The 23,067-nt window shown below is 36.4% G+C and overlaps 2 protein-coding genes across 11 annotated transcripts in view; one reads left to right on the top strand and one right to left on the bottom strand.

Moving 5' to 3' along the window:
• The window catches only part of ROBO2 (roundabout guidance receptor 2), a 1,536,637-nt gene that overhangs the window by 993,811 nt on the left and 519,759 nt on the right, over nt 1–23,067 (bottom strand). The window lies entirely within an intron of this gene.
• LOC311608337 (transcription factor BTF3-like) lies at nt 3,265–4,149 on the top strand. Its single transcript, XM_084800796.1, has one exon. It carries the CDS (start codon nt 3,462–3,464, stop codon nt 3,897–3,899), a length of 438 nt encoding a protein of 145 aa, XP_084656922.1. The 5' UTR covers nt 3,265–3,461; the 3' UTR covers nt 3,900–4,149.

Genomic DNA, 23,067 nt, shown 5'->3' with positions numbered 1-23,067 from the left:
GGCCTGGTGTAGCCATGGACCTTAGAAGAGAACTTACTTTGATGCTTTACTAAACCAACGTAGTTCCTAAAAGCATTTAAAAACGTATACTTTTCCCCGCAGATAAGTATAGCTCTCACTCCTCATTGAAAACTTTGCATACTACTCAGCTATCAAAACCAAGGAAATCTTAAAATTTGCAGGCAAATGAATGGGACTAGATATGATCATCCTAAATGAGGTAATCCAGACCCAGAAAGACATGCATGGTATATACTCACTTATTTTTTTTGAAAATATATTCCATTTTATTTATTGTTATTATTATTATTATTATTCACAAACAATAGATTTGTTGCAACATGATCTGGCTCATATTATTACTTTTTGGGAGGTTTTTTGTTTTGTTTTTTTAATTTTTAAAAATTTTAAATTAATTTATTCTTGTTACATCTCAATGGTTATCCCATCTCTTGTATCCTCCCATTCTTCCCTCCCTCCCATTTTCCCCTTACTCCCCTCCCCTATGACTGTGCCTGAGGGGGACTTCCTCCCCCTTTATATGCTCATAGGGTATCACTATTGAGTTAAAAATTTCAATAATATTTAAAAAACACTATGATGAGTCTTAGGGCTATGGGGTATTAGATGTATACTCACTTATAAATGGATATTAGCCCAATATAGATGTCCTCTTAGAGACTCCTCCCAGTGGGGGATCTAGAAAGATGCTGGGACTCACTGATTGACTCCAGGTGGAGCACTGAGAGTGGTATGGAAGAATGGGGGGATGGAAGGACCCAGAGGGTTCAGGTTCCCCACAAGAAGACCAATCAAGGCCTGAGGATTTAGACCCGGGGGTTCTGTACAAACTGTTGCACCAACAAAGGACATCATGCAGTAAACATAGACCCCCCTGTTCACCTCTAGCCAATGGACAGCTCATTCTCAAAAGTTGTGGGGAGAGCGGGAACTGCCTCTGACATGAACTCTGGGTCCCTCGATTTGATTATTTTCCAAGGCCCAGATGCACACAGGAAGGGAAACATGCTATCTGCATGGGAGCTGAGAGGCTGTGGTCATATGGTGGTGGAAGAGGGTCCCTTCTTTCAGAGGTCTAGGGGAAGGGAATAGGGCAGAAGAGGGAGGGAGGGTGGGAATAGGAAGATAAAACTAGGGGATAATATTTAGGATGTAATCTGAATAAATTATAATACACTAAACATTAAAAAAAAAAAAAGAAAAGAAAAATTTTGCTTAGCAACACAAGGAGACCATTACTAGAAAACACAAATAGTGTAAATGCAGAGAAAAATCTGATCACGGGGTGTCTGGATGCAGTTGATAGATTCATAACACAACTACTTTATCTAAGGTTCAAGGAACATTGTGGAAGAGAGGGCAGAATAATTCTAAGATCCAGAAGTCCAGATAAGCTGCTGCAAGACTGCATCTCCTAGAAACAGGGACATTTCAGCCGCGATACCTTAACAATATGGCTGCCTAAACTAGACCTGAATAAACACTAGACCAATGGACATGATGACACAGATGGGAGATGTTTCATAAGGCTCCATCCATAGAAAAAGATCTATAAGCATCTAAGAAAAGCAGTACCTGCTTTAAATTGTCTTTCCCAAAGTGAGGACCCTAACAGAATATCTAGTATGAATTGTCAAGTCCTGAAGCCATATACATACAAATAATACTAAAGGGACAGCAAGGTTGCTTTTATATAATGCTTGCAATTATATAATATATTATGTGTATATCTATTGCATATATTATAACAATGAATTTAAGAGAGAGTGAGGGAACATTCGTATGGTTGAAAAGAGGAAAGTGGTACAATTATATTTTAATTAAATAATAAAATTAAAGAGAGTGAATTAAGAATTCTCTAAGTTAAAATGGGATATATGCACTTGGATATTTAACCTGGCATTGCTCCTAACCATTATTCAAATTTAAAATATTTCTTTTTTTTTTCCTGGGGAAAAGGGGAGGCCCTCAAGACATAGTTTCTCTGTGTAACTCTGGTTGTTCTGGAACTTACTTGGTACACCAGGCTGGCCTCGAACTCAAAGATCCTCCTGCCTCTGTCTCCCAAGTGCTGGACTTAAAGCCATGAGTTACCACTACTTGGCTAAAAAAAAAAAAAGTTTTCATTTGCTTTATCTATGCACTAAAAGTGGAGAAGATGACAAAAAGATAGTTTTTATTTCAGACTTGTTTCTAACTTGTATTGTCCTGCCAGGTTTTATAATATGTTCTGTGATATCATTTAGTAGACACATATTTGTGGTTATAATTATTTATATTGTTGTATATATGTGCTTTTTAAAGTTTTTGTTTCTTATTGAACTAAGTACTCATCAAAAGATGAATATGCTTTATTAAATTTCTCAAGGTAAAAATGAGAAAAACACAAGTTCATATGCACACACAGCTGAGGTTTATCAGTAGAAGCAATCTCATCTGGGCATTATTTTTTTAACAGCTGAACTAAGGGTTTGTATCATAATGACTTGTGAATTTTAATATATAAGGAGAAATAAGATAGTTTCATGGAATTCCAATCATTGAGAGAAACACTGGTTGCAAAGCCTCTCAGAAACTAACCAAAAGATGACACGTTCTGTTAACTTCCCATTACACATTCATAACATTATCTTTCAATCTGGTATCATGAAGAATTCATGGGGAACATTAATCATGTAACAGTGCTAAAGTGTCCTCATTTCTGTGATCCAACTGTTTGTGTTCTGTGATGAATTTTAACAATTCACCAGAACTAAATATATGCTGAAGAAAACCCAGCTGGAAAAGAAAATAAACCTACAAAGAAAAAACAAACTGAACATATAATATGGTTACTAGAAAAGGTAAAATAGTGTAAATAATTTCAATGAAAAGAAAAATGCTAAAGGGTAATTATGTGATGCTCACAAAAGTTAATCTTGAAAAATAAGATTGATAGAAACAAAACAGTTGTATATAATCAGCAAACCTGGAAACACTAATCTTGCCCAATATCTACATGACGTGGTTGATGCTGCTACATGACAATGAATCTTGTAAATGAAACAAAATATAACATGGCAGTCGGTGAAAAGAAGTTTAACGATCTGTCAATCACATGCCTGGTCAAAAAAGGAGACCAGGACCAGTCATGTTCATTCATTATGCCTTGGAAGAAGAGCAGGAGAATAGCAAGTCTCCCAATGGAATTCTTTTCTAACTCCATTCATTTTCTTGCAAATGTCATGGTCTTTCCAATGTGTGGATCACGGTTTGTAATAAAAAGCGTGTATGGCTCTAGCTGCCATCTTGCGTCCCCGAGTGTGTGTGCCTTATCTCAGCTGGTCTGCCGGAGACTCCCTGAACGCGAACCCTAGTCCCCCTCGCGGCTCCATTTCCACTCTGACAAGATGAAAGAAACGATCATGAACCAGGAAAAACTCGCCAAACTGTAGGCACAAATGCGCATTGGTGGGAAAGGAATTGCTCGCAGAAAGAAGAAAGTAGTTCACAGAACAGCCACAGCAGATGATAAAAAACTGCAGTTCTCCTTAAAGAAGTTGGGGGTAAACAATATCTCTGGTATTGAAGAGCTGAACATGTTTACAAACCAAGGGACAGTGATCCATTTTAACAACCTTCAAGTTCAGGTATCTCTGGCAGCAAACACCTTCACTATTACGGGCCACGCTGAGACAAAGCAAGTGACAGAAATGCTCCCTAGCATCCTAAACCAGCTCGGTGCAGACAGTGTGACTACTTTAAGGAGACTGGCTGAAGCTCCGCCCAAACAATCTGTGGATGGAAAAGCACCACTTGCTACTGGAGAGGATGATGATGATGCGGTTCCAGATATGGTGGAGAATTTTGATGAGGCTTCTAAGAACGAGGCAAACTGAATTGAGGCAGCTTCTGAAGAAAGTAACACTTGCAGAAGTTATAGGAGCTGCTATTTTATATCATGACTGATTTTTTTTTTAAATTCCTTTGTTTATGGATCTGATAAAATCTAGATCTCTAATGTTTTTAAGCCCAAGCCCCCTGGACATTGCAGCTCTTTTCAGTTTTTGCTTATACACAATTCATTCTTTGCGGCAAACTAAGCTGAAGAAGCCTGGGAATAAAGTTTGGAAAAGGTTAATAAAATTCTTTGCCTAGTAAAAATAAAAAAATAAAAAAATAAAAATAAAAAACGTGTATGTATGTGTGTGTGTATGAAAATCTGGGTTTAAAAAAGGTTCTCGTGAAGGTGGGCTGTGTGCGCAAAAGAACCCAGTACATGAAAGTAGAAAGGAGAAAGGGACAAGAGAAGGGACTCTGTGGCCAAGAAAGCAAAGAAAGCAGAAGCAAATGGAGCAGACCTTGCTTGCTAATGCCATTGTGATGCTTACTGCTTCGAAAGTTGAGGAAAACAAAAAAAACTCCAACTGCATTCTCATCTTTTGAATGTTCATTTGACTCTACCACACTTTAGCCACTGGACCACTGGACACACACACTAGTCCAGGCTCAGTTTCCTCCACTGTGCCCTGTGATCATGGAGGCACACACACTGTGACACCAAGATTTTGATACTATAAGGAAACTCGGCTAAAAATGCCTGTTGTTGTTGTTGTTGTTGTTGTTGTTGTTGTTGTTGTTGTTGTTTAGAAGAGTGACTTGACAGTTTGTCACCTGTTTTCAGATCTCCCAACTGCCCGTTGAAAAAGTGTAGGGACAGGGTCACTCTGGGAACGCCTTCTCAGCCCAAGGGTACATGACTAATGCAGAGCCTGCCCCTGCATTCTAAATGGAAACCTACTATATTTTCTCCCTGTAGTAAAGTGTCTACTTTATGGCCATTGTAAATAGCAATTGCCCTTTAATGGCAACTTTAGCTGCGACCATTATGGCACCATCTGAGGGACTAAAAACACTAATGGGAGCGATACGATGCTAATTATAGTAAGGGTGTGAAGGCTGTACATAAGAACTCGTGCAAAATTAAGGAAAAGCCTGGCTAATTCTAATTACAGTCTGTCTGGAAGAGATAAGCCCTGTGAAGCCACCACCCTCTCTTTAACTGCATTTCAACGTAACAGCCTAATTTGCCCATACTGGCTGAGAAAATAGCACAAGTGCAGATTTCTGGAATAAAATATTCTGTTCTGTGTCAAAAGAAAAGACGAAAGATGAACTCAAGGGTTGGAAAAGCATCTCGAAGCAATGTTCTCTTTCTAGTCTCAAAACCCAAAACCCAAACTTGACCCACTTTGCCAGCGGTCATTCACTAAACAGTCAGTCAGGTATGAATTTACACCAAAGGGGTTTTGCTTCTAAAAATGGTTTAGCAGTGACTTAGGAGAAACATTTTGAAAAATAAAGTTTTGAAAATCTCCTCCTTTTTACATCACCGGAAATTTCAGCAGCACTTTTTTTTTTTCATTTAGCATGTTAGATATGTCTAACTCTATAAAATTTGTAACTCACTCCCTTTCTTTTATTACTCATTTATTGAGTGACATCTAGCCCTAACATTACACTTAAAATAAAATAATAAAACTAGTTCTCCCTAAAGAAGAGCCCCCATATTACCTAATACTAGGTGGTTAGCCCGGACATCTTATACATACAAGAAACATCATACAAATTGAGCAGGCTACATAATATAAACATATTTATATCCCCCAGAAGTTAAAAAAATGGAGGCAATTAATTTGAGAGAGTAAAATGGCAGGGGTGGGGTAGGGTGGGGTTAAGAGTTGGGGATGGGGTGGGGCTACATAGTGGGGGTGGGGTGTGGTTAAATTGGATGGGTTGGATGAAGAAAAGGAAGGGAAAATGATGCAATTATGTATTTTTGTAAATAAAATATTATAAATTAAAAAATAAGGTAATGTTGTTGCCCTTAGATTCAGCAAGTTTGTAATTGAAAAAACTGCAATTTAAAGCAAGATGAGTTCCCTCCTCTGGATCTGTTACGTGATAAACAGTTCCTGATTGTGCGGCCTACTTTTTTCTTAAACTTTGGTTGCATTTCTCATTTATTATTTGATTTGCAGTGATACCTGATTGCACTGAACAAGTGTATTTGAAATCAGGCCACTGATTTATCTTATTTTACTTATATTTTAGAAATGAGACACTCACGAGTCCTTAAGAAAATCCTGCTTTAAGGTCTGCCACACTTCAAGGTACTTCTATTTGAAAACTGAGATAACAGCCACATCAGCAATAATGAACACAATTGAATGAGAGTCTATAATTCAAAATACATACATTATTTTGACAGCTCATAAACCAAGTACATTAGTATGAGGAAAAGACGAATCCACTTGTTTTTAACAAATGACAGTCTCTGGCTGAAGCCATTTAAAGCCATTCAAAAGTATCCCCTAATCTCTAAATTGTAGGTATTAAGGTTAACCCCAACAGCTCTGGCACATATCTTCAGATTGGCCTTTCTGCTTCAAAGCATTTATTTTCTAAAACAGGCTTTATAATTTGTCAATATCTGTAGTTTCATGTGACTACAGGGCACATGTCAAACACCTGCCTCTGAAGATTATGGATCCTGTGTGCAGTCCGATTCACAGCATTAAAGAAGCCCCCATGACATTTAATCTGTGCTCCTTTTGAACACTAATCGTATCATGACTCATAAGTATATGTTTTGAAAGACAGAGCACTGCACAGACACCATTTTTCTAACATACACAGCTCCACACTTTCCGCCGATGCCAAGTCGAACAAAATGGAAAAATCTCCCTCAAAATACAGAGCTTCTCAAAGCATCCTTTGGAATCATTTTCCGAAATCCTATTTGTGCATTTTATCTTTTTTTTTTTTTTAAATTCCTATACAGGGTTTCTCTGTGTACTTCATATCCACTCTGTAGGCCAGGCTGGCCTCAAAGTCACAGATCTACTTGCATTTGCCTCCTAAGTGCTGGGATGAAAGGTCTGCAATTAAATTATCTTATCAAGACTTGAAGCATGGGCAAGATTTTATACTTTTCTCCTGATTTTTCTGAGATGCATCTCTGTCATGTGAGGACACGTGCCCTCACATTGACACAGGCACATAATCCCACACATACATTTGGCAGATTCGTTAACAGAGCACCCATACTTTTATATGTGGGCTGGGTCAGTGTTCCCAGATGGCTCCCTCTTGGGGGTAAACAACTCCATCTCTGATTACTTTTCATCTGCAATTTGCTTCGTTTTCCCCCTTAGACAATGCTATTACAGTCGCTCATCATATATTCTCAGTCTTTTTCCTGATATCTAGCATTTTCTGTTTATCATTGTCAATGTGTGTCAGGACAGCTGCTTATCCTTCTAAAAGACAGTTTCTCAGCAAGAGCACATTTCCATGACCTGGGAGTCGATTTGATGCTGAGGAAACTCAAAGTAATAGAATTAATGTTATAATCTATTTACTAATAGATTTTTTTAGGAGGCATTAAAGCAGACACAGTAGAGTTTAGCTAGATTGTGAAAATCATAGTAGTAAAAATGCACTATATTTAAGCATATCTTAGTTCTGATTTTATAAAGTTATTACTTTTTTCAGTTGAAGTTTTTCTTGGGTTTCCTTGGAAGAAGCCTTTACAAAAAGCAGGGGAAAAAAAAAACCAAAACCAGTTAGAAACATTAAAATAAAATGACATGATGAATGGAAAGAGAGAAGCAAGGAGGAAGGAATAGTTTTTATCTTAAGTTGGGATGTAATAACCAGGCTTAGTGGCACTGTGGGGCTCTTAGGCGTTGGTCCTGATGCAGTCTTCTTATGTAAATGAAGTGAGATGTTGCACTGTATGTTGAAGCATGGCCTCCTTCTTTTCCTCTACATCCCTCCTTAGCCATCAGAGGAGTTGTTTCTCTCTGCCATGCTCTCCTCATCATAGAACTGAGAGCAGCAAGGCATGAAGGAGGGACACTGTGCTAAACAGGGGGAAACCGCAGTGGAGCCTGTAACGAAGATGAGGGGGTATTAAATGACTATCTGAAAACATGACCATGGATATGGTAGGTGGCTGACAGCTCAATGTATCTCATACCAACCACTGAATTCCTCTAGCTTCAAGCATTCTAAAATAAAAGGTTTCTTGAAAGGTCATTCAAAAAAATGCAATAAATTTAAAGTATGCTTGAAACCAAGTATAATGGAAAGAAAAAAGATAAAAATTCATGGATAAATGAAAACAGTGGCTTAGAAGCCTGGAATTCACTTCACAACCCATTGGTAGGCACCTTAATCCACTCTAGAAATTTAACTTTTAGTTATTTAGCATTTTGCCTTGAGTAAGCATTCGTTCTGTACACGTAAGGGGAGGAGGGAGAGATAGATATGGATGACAGCATTAATATATTATTTTTTCTTGGGATTCTGGGGTGGCTGGATAAATTTAGGATTTCTCTTTCTGAATTGGCCTTATGAAAACAATAAACACACTGAGACATTGGCTGGTGGTTCTAAGGTCTCGGGGAGGCCTGGAATGATGAAATATATTTTGAAGGTGTAAATTACATATAACCAAACCCAAAATGTGGTGATCTGATAGTTAGTGTTTGATGTTCTCCAGGTCATTTCAGTTCCCTCGGGCAATTGGAAGACAGTAAATCATTTTCTTAGAGGTCACTGGTTTACTTAGGCTCACATGAAACACAGTACAAATCACACAGGTTGATCAGATGGTTTGCTACAGCAGAGTGTGTAAGCAACAGAAACTTTGTTCACTATAGCACAAACAGGAAACCTTTGTCTAAACTCATAGTTTCTTTTCAGTTGTTCATACCAAATTAATTTTCTAATTTTTATCCCCGTATTTCAAAACACTGCATATGGGTCCATGGATTTCCTATTCTTTTTATAGATTCTGTATCCTTTTGTGAATAAAAAGAGTGCTTCAATGGATTATATTTCCAAACTTGAAATTCACCTTTACAGTAAATTTAACTTTTATACATCCTACTTGAGTCTTCTTTTGGTCAGCTGTGTTTTATTGAGTAAACGGGCAGTAACAGAGAGTGACAGACAGGCAGGCTCACGGGCCAGCAGTTGGAGTTCAGAAATAAGCAGTGGAGTGAACAACAACAGAAACATAGGGTAATTACAATGAAAACTTCATTTGGCTCGGAAGGCACACAATGAGTTTTAGAGAATAGATTTACTTCCATAATTACTCTACATTGTACTTGGGCCAATACTGAAATCATTTCACAGTCCCCAAGCACATACCAACTGTTGGAGTGAGTGGGAAACTATAAACCTAGAAGGTATAGGGAGAAAATTGCTTTGTGCAAATAGTATACAATGTAAAATGTCATAAGCAGAGATTTGTTTTTTGGTCCGGATGGCAACATAACTATTCAATCTTTTTGGTACAGAAAAATTAAAGAAAAGCTAAGGAGAAAATATCATAGAGTTCATTTAACTGAATTCATCTTTAATTGAAAAATAAAAAAACCACTAAACCTCAAGCCACATCCAGATACAAATATAGTCAAAGTAGGAGTTAATTAAATTTCTGCATGGCTTACTCAGGTCACTTTTCCCAGTGTATAAATAGAATTAGTGAAAATAAGCTGTATCATACTTGTGGGTCTCGATAAAGCAACAAGCCCTTAAAATAGAGGCTGGTGCTAAATGAGAAATGCAGTTAAAGCAAGGGAAAACATGAACACACATGAGGCTCCGTTTTCCCCTGTGTTTCTAGTGTTGTCTTCTTGCTCATCTGTAGGCAAGCCATACCAATAAAAATGCACAACAATAAAGGCATCACTGTTGCTGTTTTATCACTTAAGAGACTGAGGATCTCAGAGTTCTTGAAATGGACCATAGCAAGTACAGATTTAGTAAGTGGAGCATTCCCATTTGCCTTCGGATGGATCTGTGTTCAGAGCCATGCTTTGGACTTCCTCTCCTCCTCCTCCCACTGTGCATTCTCTGCTGGCCATGTCAGGCCTGGCAGCAATGACCCACCCAATGACCCACAATTGGCAAGTCTGGTCCACTGATGGGACTTCTGGTGGCATGAAGCCACAGGCAAAGCAATTACTGTTCAGCTGTTTCTTCTTTTCAAGTCTCTGAACAAAACATGAGAAGGAAAAGAGAGGAGCAATGCTTGTCTGTTGTTGGACTGAGAGCTCAGTTAGTCAAGGAAGCAGAGAATTCTAGGACTGAAAGTTGACACTCTGTCTCCTCAAGGTAGGGTTTCCTGTTTGCTCCACCCCTCTGTCTGTCTGTAGAAGACATGGTTTAGTTTCCTGAAATACAGAGTGGTTTGGGATGTGTTTGTTTATTTGGTATTATTTGACTCATGTGAAAGTTATGTGTAAAGAACAGAAATAATAATTTTTAAAAAAGACTTAAAGTAGCCACAGTGTAATGAAGCTGATTCATTATGCATGTTATTCTGGACCTGAGTTTACTCCAGAGCAACATGTATAATTAGACAACATGACTTTTATAGATTCCCAGTTAGGAAGTTCAGTCAAAGCAAACATTCAGATCACAGGATGTTTGATGGTTTCTTTATTCCACATCCTGTTGGCCATCACAGAAATATAAATCCTCCTGTGCAATTGAACAGTGAGGGAGACTATGGAGGGTTCATCAGAGCATACACATACTTGAAATAGGTAGGACTATTTCCATCCTCCCTTGAACAGCTGTTGTGGAAATAGGCTATGGATTGTGTTGTAATTTTTAAGGGATAAAGAGCTCCTTTTTATATTGATGCCTGCCTAATATGAGTACTAATGCTTTGGATTGACTTTCTGACTTGAAGGACGAGCTTCTTGATTCTCTCTCTGTGTCCAAGGTGCATGGATTTTTATCAAGCGCACTGATGCTTAGAATGCTGGGGAGAGGTTAGGACTGATTCAAAGGACAGGTGCTTAGCCCAAAGCCATCAACTTGAAAGCAAAAAACCTGGCTTAGATGTAATTTGTCTTCTTCTCCCTTCCTGTCTTACAGTTTACTTTGTTTGAAGAACACATTTTTCTTCTTCTTTCATTCCTATGGTAAAGGACCAACTTTACTTGTAATTAAGAGCTCAGTAGGTCTCATTCCACAAAATGTACTAAAGAGTTCAATTTTACTCCTTCTCTACTGCATAAGAAAAATTTGTTTTTTAATTCAAAGAGAACACAGAAACATAAATACATTTATTTATTTGCTTATCTAAATATCTATTTAGGTCACCACCTAAATAAGAGTAAACAACTGCCACAACCATGTGGGTGGGTAAAAACATAGACCATTTAAAGTTGTCAACCATCATATGATCTCAAGAAAGACTGTAGAGCTCAACTTGTCTGGAAGGTGAGTATTTGGATTAGAGTAATTTATGGTCAATAACTTAGGAATGACAGTATGTGGCACTTGAGGTGAGCATTTAGAAGCTAGACAGAAGGTTTATCGTTGCTGCATTTCCCATAGAATTATTCTTTGGAAATGTAGGAATAATGGCTGTTATGTGGAGTGTGATCACTCATATGCATGAGATGTAAACATGTTTTTATTTGTGTCCCATGTATGGGATGTGAAACAGACTTCTGTGAGGGTGCGAGGTGTTTGTCAGCTGCAAACTGGTCTTTGCCAAATGATAAACATCCTAGTACAGACTCTGAGAACACACACACACACACACACACACACACACACACACACACACACACAAACATATATACACACACATACATACGTATACATATGTACACACATATACATATACATACATACATAGACATACACACACACACAAGCACATACACACGCATACACACGCACGCATATACCCAAAACAAGGGGTTTGGCTTATTTTCCTATTGTTTGGCTGTTCATCTCTACACTTCAAGATGTTCGTAGAGAGGACTCTAGGTTCTGGGTCCCAGCTGCTGCTCTGGATTCCAGCTGCTGTGGTTGCAGTCACCTTTGCTGAATTGCTGGTTTGCTATTTAAGGGGTCTGCTGAAAACCTGACTACTAACACTCTCAGGAACTGAGTCTAAAAAGGTTTATTTCACCTGTCCCATTAACCTCTTTTCTCTCTTATCTAGGATAGGTTGGTTGGAAGGGAAGGGAAGTATAAGCATTAAAGAACCACAAATAAAGAAGCGTTCAAAGCCTACACTCATAGGTTACTGTGTTTTAACAGTGCTAGTAGCAATGCTTTGGAAAGTTTTAGACATTTTAGGAAATGAAATATCACTTGAGGAAGGGGTCACAGGGAATGGCTTGAATCCCTATGACCCAGCCTTACTTCCTAAAAGCTCTTGCTTCTCTGTGCTGATGCATTGTACACAGGCTCCCTCACATCCCTGCTGCCCCTCATGAGACTTCTTTCCCACTGCTTTAGTGTCTAACCCTTAGCTTTATTCTGTACTCTACCTTAGCTATAGCTCTTATCTACCCTGGATCCATCCTATCCCTCTCCTACTTTAAAGCATCCTGCCTAATACTGTTTCTTGTCAGGCGTTTGACCACAGGACAGATACAAGTAGTTAGCGCAGTAAATAACTAATAATTTTCATTGCCACCAAATAAATTTGGTTAGTAATCAAAAGCCTACCATTTTCTTTTATGGTACTCAAGAAACTACCTACCAGTTTTTTGGAATAGGGAGAAAGCGGGAGGGAGGGAGGAACAGAAAGATACAAGTGATGGGATAACAACTGAGATGTAATCTGAATAAATTAATAAAATAAAATTTTAAAAAAAGAAGAAAAAGGAAGTCTTGGCCTATGATTGCTATTGAAATGAACAATACAGAAAAATGCAAAGCCAAGTGTTTAGCGTTTAAAGCTATGGTGAGCATCTCAAGCATTAATTAACTTCTTCCTTTGCCTTAGCTGAAGCTTGTATGCCCCTTTCATATTCCTATCACCAATGAGGAACTAGTCTGTGAGATGAAACAGAATTCATTAACAAATACATGTTAAGCCTATTTACATTAACCTATATCCAAAAGTACTCCTATACCTTATGCCCAATGGTAAGGATACATGCATTCACATACCCTCTTGGCCACCAATGCACAGCAGACTAACCATTCACACTATGTGTACTTTTAAATGGTGCACAGAAGAAAAGTCACACAACATGTACTGACACATGATTATATTTATACTGTTCCTGGTTTAGTACCACCATGTTACAAGTAAAAGACACTCCTATTAAAATGATATTATGATTTATGTCTTTGTTCTTAATAGCAAAACCAAAAACAAAATGAACAAAACCTTTTGCATTCGAGTACCATTCTCTTTTAAAACAAGAAGAGAAAACCTGAGCTGCATGTGAGGATTGAGCCACTGTGTGGAGACTTGCACATTTCTACATGTTATTATTCTACCTGGGAAGCTTTCCTTCCAGCAGGAGTTAGGTATCTTGTGAATTCTGTTTTCAGGTCAGAACACTTGTCCAATGACATTTTTTATCTGAATTCCAGGTCTAGCGTGAGTGGCTTGAAGAACAGTCTCAGTGTTCTGCTTGCTATACTTTCCTGTAGTTTCCTCATTCCTGGAAATTCCTTTTCTTACAGATATTAAAAGTAAGAAGGAAAGAAGAAAAGTACAAAATAAAACATGGGGTTTTAAAAGTAAGGGCAAAACCCAACTTCACAGTCCACTAAAACAGTTTTAAAAAATCATCTATAAGGACATGTTGTTGCTATAATCTTTCAAATAATAAGAAGCCAAGAATAATACAAGAATGTGTTTGGGGTCAGGTCTTGTACTTAATAGTGAATAACTCTATTTCTGTGAAAGCCTCTAGAAATTTAAGTTCCAAGGTGAGCTTATATTCTCTGTGCTTGAGTAGATCCATGCCTGGTACGAAAACAGTGTCAAGGAGGCATGGTGATAGAAAGAGATGACACTTTGTGGTCTATGATATTGAAGAGTGATTTCTTGCAGCTTTCTTTGCTCCTAGAATCCCGGTTTCTACTCCCTATGACAAAGTCTACATTTATAGGCCAAAATTCAGAGCACAGAGTATACTTTCATCACTTCATGTATATTGCACAAAATAAAATTCTGATGCCCAGTGATGGAACCCTGGTAAAGTTACAGACATATTGCAGGAAGGGACCAAAACAAACAAAGACCAAGCAGGCACCTAAATCTAGTTTTTGAGAGTCTGCTCTTTTCTTGCAGCTTCATAAATTCTTGACCTTTCACTTTCTTTAATGCATTGTAGCTCTCAGCACTACATGTCACTGACCAACATAAACCTATTAGTGAGGGTGGAAGGAAAAAGACTGTAAGTGAAGAATTGAGAAAGTAAGCATGTTCCTTTGAAAACAGCTTAGTGTTTCTCACTGCAAGTGACAGCTGGAACAAATTGTGCTCCATGCTAAAAAAAGAAAGGAGTAAAAGTTTGACAGAGTGGGATTTCCACTCCATTTTTAGCATGTTATACAATAAAAAGAAAAAAACAAAATCATTAAGGACAATATTTGTCCTCCATCCACTGTATTCCTAACACAGGGCTAGAAACAGAATAGATGCAAGATATGAAGTTTTATACTTCTTAAAAGGAGCAAAGAAAAAAAGGTTGTGATGTATATATATATATGTATATGTGTGTGTGTGTGTGTGTGTGTGTGTGTGTGTGTGTGTGTGTAGGAAATGCATACAGAGCTTGAGGTGTTACTCAAAGGTATTTTAATTTCAACAAAGAAAATAAGTTGTAGGCACTTGAAAAATAAGAATAAAGTATTCTTAGAATCAACCTTCATTTGGAAGAGGTTGGTGTTGCATTTCATTCTGTGCATGTGATAGTTTGGAAATAAAGGACATATCTGATGTACCTTAGAATGAAATACAATGCATACAGTGAAAACAGTTCCAAAATATGAAAACAATACAATGAACTTAATTTTCCCTTTCTTCTGAAAGCTTGATAGCAAAGATTGCTGCACAACGGCAAGTTGCAGAGAGGGAAAGTGAGAAGGTGTGAAGATAACTAAATTTAAAATTGACTTTCGGGAGAGTATAATTAGGCACGAATGGAAGAAACCTCTTATTTAAACAACCCAACAGAGAAAGAGCTAATTTTTACAGAACACAGATTAGCTATGTGTTTACTATGCTAGAACAGAAGGTCAAGGAGAGAAGAGAAGCCTAGCAGCAGCCAAGACTGTAGGGAACGCGTCATGAACACTCATGAAAAGAGAGAGAGAGAAGAGAAAAAAAACCTGAATCTGGGAGCTTACTTCTTCATTATTTTCTAGGGAAGAGAGCCAACACCACTTCTTCATCTTGTTTATCTCACAGTGAAGGCTAAGGAATCCGTCCATCAGTACCAGTTGCTGGTAAATTACACTAAGGAAAAAAGAACGCAGGAAGGCTGGTAATACCACTCAGCTGGTAATCCACACAGGTATCTGTCTATCTATCCTTCTAGGTAATAATAGCCAATTCCTTTCATGAAAAATACTATCCAGAAGATAATCTGATAGCTGGAGAAACTGAGTTGGAAGTGAGATTTCAAGGACAATTTATGTATAAAAGCAACTTCCCTAAGTCATCGGAACATTTTCCTCTGGTAGAAATAAAAATATTATTCTTGCTACTAGCAATATGTTTAAGTATGGAAGAATGAGAAACTAAGAAACTATGACACACACTGTGCTTTTTGTAAGCTAAAACAAACTTTTCTGTGCTGATTCAAAAGCTGCTTAAATATATAAATATCTTCACGCACAGACACAAAATGTACACAAAAGTACATACGACTTAAATAGAATAAAATGGAATACCAACAACAACAATGTTCGATGTTTTGATGGCAAAAGTTAGATAAGCTATATATCCTATAATATTTGAGCATAATAATTTGTTATTAAAGCATTATGGAAATTAAATTATAAATTAAGTCATATATATTTTTTCAACAATCTTTTGGAGGTACAAGTAAAGCAGAAGACTACAAATATGTTGTCAATGACCTTACAAGTAATTAGTGTTAGACTGAAATTTGAACCTATTTCTAAAAGAGTGCTACCATATTTAATGTAATATAGCCTTTAGAAGAACAGTTAAATGAACTGGTAGATGTTTAAGGTTTTTAAAATATTTGGGCTAATTTAAATGGATAAGGAGTGTCTTGTAGTCATTTTGATAGGGTTTTACTATGATAAACTGAAATTCATATTATACTTGAAAATACACATACATTGTGGCTCTTCATTGGCTAAACATAGCAACATGGCTTCTATCTCAGACGTCATCCTACAGAGTAGGTAAATGAAACACAAATTTCATTCATCTGTGACAGAATTTCACAAGGTCCCAGTACACAGTTCACTGTGAATTGCTCTGCAGACTACAAAGATGCTACAAAAGAAACGGCTTAATAGAGATGCAGACTGACACTTCAAGGAGGTATAGACCAAGGTGTATCAAAAAGTATACATAATATGGATTGTAGAGGGTTTGAGCTTATCCTGCAGACTTTCATGTTCCAGAAGTTGTGTTTTCAGTGGGAGGATAAATGAGTTAGAGAAATGTTCATCCAATGGACTGTGCTTAAGGCAACGGCGTCACTGTGAACATCGCTGGTGGCATCACTTAATACAATTCTTATAGGATCTGGGCAGATAATTAAATTAGATATTAATATACAGTTAGGCACCCCCATAGCTGGCCTACTCTGTAAAGAGTAGGTTCCCTTTCTAGCTTTTATTTTGTAATAAGAGTCTATGAGGAAGTTGGTGTTACAATCTGGTACGCTATAATTTTGGACACACCCACTACTATAATTGTGAACACAGTAAAGTTCCTCATAAGTCACAGGTCTTTAGGTATTTAGTTATAGCAACCAAAAATGGACAAAGAAACAAAGTAAGTAACCATTTCTTCTTTTGTAAGGTAAGGATGGAAAATAGTTTCCACCCCATAAGATAATGTTAGAAATATGCAAAACACCTAAATTTGTGCCTGGCACTGAGTGCTTCTTGTATGGTACTTACTATCATTTCATTTAACCTCAGTTTCTAAAGATTCTTCTATTTTCAATGAAAATGATATCAGAAAGAAAACTCTTTCTGGGCAGGCATTCAATTTAATATTTTCTCCCTGCTAGAAAATGTCTCTTCCATTAAAGCAAGTCATATGTTTACTTCATTGAAAAATGATTGATTATAAAGTACTTGTAAGTATTTTGATATGAGTTCACATTGGTAATTACATAAAATGCTGAGAGCTGTGCACTCAGGACAAGCCTTAAAAGTCATAAAATCTAATTCAGCCTTATAAATAAAGCCATAATTGTGTTATTTGTATTTAGGGTTTTCCAAAACTTTATTATATTCATGGAACTTGAAACATGATTACATTTTTGTTAAGCAGTTCTCATTATGATATAAAATATTTATCTTTGTTTAATTTATCCATTGTACAGATATTTTTATTTACATTAATTGACAATAACTGCTAATTTATTATTCATTAAAAGTCATGTTATTATAAAATTCAAAATTTAGATCAAACAATTTGCCTTCTTAAATTATTTGGTAAAATTGATATTCACATTTATCTGATTCAATGCTTAAATTTAAAATACATATTTTATAAAGATTAAGAAATTCTATTATAGATAACCTAATTTATCATTTTAGTTGTATTTATATAACCAGCAATGTTATATGCTGAACTCTACTCCTTCAGCCATCACTGGTCAAGGATCCTTGAATAGGATAGATGTTCCATAATTCAATTTTCTGTATGAAATAAATAATATTTCATGTATCTCACTGGCTGGGTACTTGACATGCCAGCTGGGCTAGGTACCCAGAAGAACCAAAGCATCTTCCAGGTTCCACTTTCCCAGTATTGAGTTCATAACAGTATACCGCCACACCAACTTTTCCATGGATTCTGATTATTGAACTAGGACCTTGCACTTTATGGCAAGTGTTTTACAAACAGAACTATCTCCCCATCCCCTAAAGATGACCTGTTAAGTAAAACTTTAAATATTTTTCTCTGATTAAATGAGAATTAGAGCTAATGTACAAAATGTGGATAAATAAAGGAGAGCTTATTAAATACTGTAATACAAATGTGAGGCAATACAAATAGGGAAAGTAAAAAAAAAAAATGAGATTGATTAGAGAAAGCTTTGAGTTGATGCTTAAAAGAGAAGGAAAGCTCTTAGTTACTAGAAACCAAGAGAAATAACACATCAGAAGGCAAAAAGCAGGGATAGTATTGAATAGTAACAGCTAGTTTCCAGTTCTGGAATGCTGTTGTCTCTGGGCATAACATTATGAACTAGAATACAACAAGAGGTGACACTTTGGCCACAGCAATCAGCCCTTCCACATACCAATCAGGTAGACTGCTCTCCTATATCGAGAGAATTTAATTTATATTGCTTGCATATTGAAACAAAGAAAAGAAACAGGTCACTTAGGGAAAGGCAAACGCATCTGGCTGGCTGAGGTCTACTAAGATTGTAGGGGAATTTTAATTCAGCAACATGGCTTTTCTGTTAACATCCAAAGACCTTGTAGGTCTGTGTGATCTTGCTGGAATGCAGACACACCCCTTAGTACACAACTTTAATCCAAAACAATAGAGGTAAATTTAGTCTGTAGAAAGAAGCAGCAGCCATATTTGAAAGTGATGTCTCATTGAGGGGCAGACAAGTGACAGATCAGAGAAATATTTGAAAGGATGAATCAGAGATAAGATATGCCTAACTCTTAGGAGAGCATGAAGGAAAGAGAGGCAACTTAAGAGCAGCACAGGAAGACAGGGAGAAGGGGCCACTCATTGCACTGGGACAGTTTTACAGACACAGATTGTACAGAGAACAAACTAGATATGAGTCAAGATAGAGAAGCTAGAAGATTAGAACAGATTTCTAGACTTAGTTTGAGGCCAAGACGAACAGTTCAATCAGAAGCTCAGAGAATCCGGTTTTAGTCAGTCAGCAGCTTGGAGAGAAGTTTGAGCCAGAATAGCCAGGTTGAACCAGCCAGTCAGAGTTCAATTTCAATAAGAACTAGAAGAGGCAAGCTTACTCCGAGTTGAAAATTACTCTGGAGTCTACAGGTTACTTTCACACTAAATAAGCAAGAAAAAAAATGCACTTCTAGTGAGGTAACAGTGTATCTACATTTAGGGGAGTCAATACTGAACTTTGGCAGTCTTCATATTGGGGCTCCTCAAAATATGGCTTGTTTTCTTTCACTTCAAGCTTCCTATCATCCCATAAAATGAATAAACAAATAAAACATAATTAATTACTGACAGAATAGTTTTTTAAAGTTCTTTCTTTTGAAATGGTGTCATAGCTATATTTTACATATTTGAGATAAAACCATAGAGATTTATTTTCATGTTTCTGGGGTTCAGAAACCTGACAGCAAGTTGTGAAACCTTGCAAATATTCCATAGATGTAAGTTCACCTGTCTCCATAACTTCTGGCATTTCAGCAGTCCACTGTCCTCCATCAGTTGAGATGGCTGCCCAAATTAATTACCTTTCATTATGTGGTGTCATGGTCATGTTTGTAATCTGTTTCTACTTCTTTATGACAAGGACATCAGACATATGGCATCATGACCAACCTTACACTAGTACGACTCTTTTTCCTTAATTGTGCTTTCTTTTTTAAAACTTATTTATACATTAATTATGTCATTGTATTATATGATATATTAATCACAACATTTTGCCACTTCCTTTCCTCCCTCTAAACCCTCCACTATAATCCTACCCACTCTCCTTCAAATTCAAGGCCTTGTTTTTCATTTATTGTTATTTCATGTTATATGTGCATTTTAGTATACATACATGTTACTAATGATAACCTGCTCAATCAGTACAAACCTACTTGGGTATATTTCCAGGCCTGACTCACTGGAACTAGAAAAGAAATTGAAATGTTCTTCCCTGGGAAATACTACCTCTCCTGCTCTCAGCTTTCACCAAAGATCTCATTTCCAAATAAATTCAACAAGTTTATCACATGAACCATAATTTTGGAGGACACTCTTCAATCACACACTTAACTGAGACTACTTTAAAATGTAATGTACAGTAACTTGTATGATGAAAATATTGAATTGTCCTTAGCTGATGATGGTTGCTATGGTGATGGGTGCTAGAGCTCCTCACTTGGGAAGCAACAGATGACATGTCTTTTAATCTTTTAAAAAATATAACTCACCCCTGTTTCACTTTACCAAATGATCTGATCAACACTCACATCATCATCATCAACACAATTATTATAATCTTCATTGTTACTATTATTGTTGTTGTTTTGAGATAGGGTTTCTCTGCGTATTGTTGGCTGTCCTGGGACTTACTTTGTAGACCAGGTTGGATTTGAACTCAGAGATCTGCCTGTCTCTGCCTGGCAGATTAAAGGTGTGTGTCACTATGCCCAGCTACATTAATATTATGAATTTATCTCCACATTAAATTTTATAAAAGAGTTAATCAGATTAAAAGTCATTGATGTCATTCATAAAATCATTTCAACAATTGTTTCTCTATATCCGATTGTAATCTTTTTTCTTCTTTCTCTACCTCCCAGTTGTTATGTAATTTCTCCCAAAAGTTAGTGTCAATGCCAGAAAACAAAACACATGTGATTTTCCATTTTCACCGTCAGTGAGAAAAACTATTATTTCTGATGCATAGCAATAAACACAGCCAGACTCTAGTAGCCTCAAGCTACCAGCAAGAGCCACACGAACTGTAATACTTTCAAAGTGTAAATAATATTGTCTGAGTTTCTTAATAGTTATTTAGTGAGGAAAATGATCAAGAGGGGTGTTAATTTCTATCCATTGAAGTACAATTACCTAAAATTGTCACTCTTAGATGAGTGGATGGAGTTGAGAATTGTCACACTTCTTCCTGGTACTTAAGTGTTTGGTATAGCTCTCAGCATCGCTTAGTGTCTCTAACTTAACCATAATCATATCGATAAGTCATATAAGTAGAGAGAAAGTTTTATATCTACTGGTACAATAATTTAGAAACCATTAAAAAGGCATATTTTAATATATACAAATATACTTTTGTAAGTACAGCTTTATGAAACATAATTGTGCTTTATGCATATTTTAGCAAATGCTACCTTGTCCACCATTTAAAATTCTTTTCATTTGGCAAATTGGTGACAGAATAGGGATGATGACATGAAAACAAATACTCTGTTTGCACATCACGGCAACTTACAACAAATCATTTTTACATTAGGTAAAGCAAACTTTAGTGAGAGTTTATAACTACATTGATAGTTTCCATGATGCAATCTGATACAGAACAAAAAGGCCAGAAAAGTGATGTCAAATGAATTACTTCAGTTGATTTACTCCTTTTGTTTAAAGAACGTTTGTGTCCTTTGACCAACATTCTAGCTACTTCCACTCTCTGATAATTACTATTTTACCTTATGTTTCTATACCTATGACTTTTTAAAAGTGCCCATGTACACATACAATCATTAATTATTTGTCTTTCTGTTAATTATTTCAGTTCATACACAGTCTCTCAGATTCATAATGTCCCCATATCAATACACTTGACAGATATGAGCTCATATCTGACACTGCTTAAGAAGCCAAGAATATGAGACTAGATGTATCATAAGCATATGGGAAAACTACCAGAATTTTTCTGCTAAAGTAACACTGCAATAAAATGACATCTAATGGCATTTTGTCATTGATTTTGAGTAGACCATCATTCAGCCCTTGTCATGAAGAATACTCAGCAAAGATACCCACAAGTGAGTGATATGCAGAGCAGGAAAGAATGGAACACGCTGCCCTTAACAGGATGTCTTTATAAAATCCCTCCCGTCAAGTATCAGGAATTGCTCTAACATCAGAGGTGGAAAGATAGTAAGAGTGAAAGATTGTGGCTGACTCCAGGAAAACAGCATTTCTGGACACAACAGGATTGATACACATAGGAACTCATGGAGACAGTGACTGCACAAACAAATCAGATAAAAATCCCAGCACCTAGAAGGGGAAGTAGACACAAAGTCCCACCCATAGCCAAGAACCTCTCTGTAATTATTGCCTATTAGGAAACAGAAATTGAGGCTTTTCTAATGTAGTGTCTTGGTTACGTAAGACATATTCCAGGCAGGCCCCATGAGCAAGATTAGCTGGCCAATACAAAAAGGACTTTATTTGGGGGAAAGTTGTTTTGTTTTGGTATTTTTAATTGTATTGCTTTCTTTTTAAAGTTTGTTTCTCCAGTGTTTATTTTCACTTTTTAGGCTTTTACTGTTTAGTTGTTTTTTCTGTTTTCTCTTTTTTTTTAGTTATTTGTTTGGTTGGTTATTTATATATTTGTTCTGAGAAGAACTGGGAGTAGGGAAAAATATGGTTAAAAGGTACAGTATAAAATGAATTAAATAAAAGTAATTTATAAAGTCATAGAAATTCTAAATAAATTTTTCTTTTCTCTATACTTGTACATGTTATTTTGTTCAAACCATGATAATATATATATATATAATATAGATTATATATTATGTTTTTAAATTAAAAATTTGTATATTAAACACATATCATTGACATATAATATATAATGTGCATATAATACACATACATTATATACATATAATTTAATGACATTTAATTTAAAAACATAACATATTATAAATATATGTATATATAATATACCTATATACATACTATATAGGTGTGTGTTATATATACATATATTATAATATGTATTGTGTTTTTATATTAAATGTCAATTTCACCATTCAAATGTTCTGTTTTTATGTGGAACATTTACATTTGTTATGCTAAATATGTTTACTATACAAAGCACAAGTTATTCTTTATCAATAGTGAACTGTATATTTATACTTCTGAGCAAAAAGAGAACATGGCATACATATTTCCACAAATATATCCAGGTGGACCACGACTGGGTGGGGCAACGGATGAGTGGCATGCCTAGTGGGGCAGCTTTCAGACAGATGGAGAAATAAGACATAAGCAGCCATATTCTACTATATCCTGCAATTCAAGATAGTAAGCAAAAAGAAAGTCAGCTTGACCTCTCCATCATGACTCAGAGC

Source organism: Acomys minous, assembly GCF_964271855.1.
Source record: "Acomys minous genome assembly, chromosome: 11".
Taxonomy (NCBI): domain Eukaryota; kingdom Metazoa; phylum Chordata; class Mammalia; order Rodentia; family Muridae; genus Acomys; species Acomys minous.
Note: the sequence above shows the minus strand (reverse complement) of the source record. Positions and strands in the feature narration are given on the sequence as shown.

Excerpts from the sequence above, each read along its gene's own strand:
- LOC311608337 (XM_084800796.1), top strand. The coding sequence starts at position 3,462 with ATGCGCATTGGTGGGAAAGGAATTGCTCGCAGAAAGAAGAAAGTAGTT.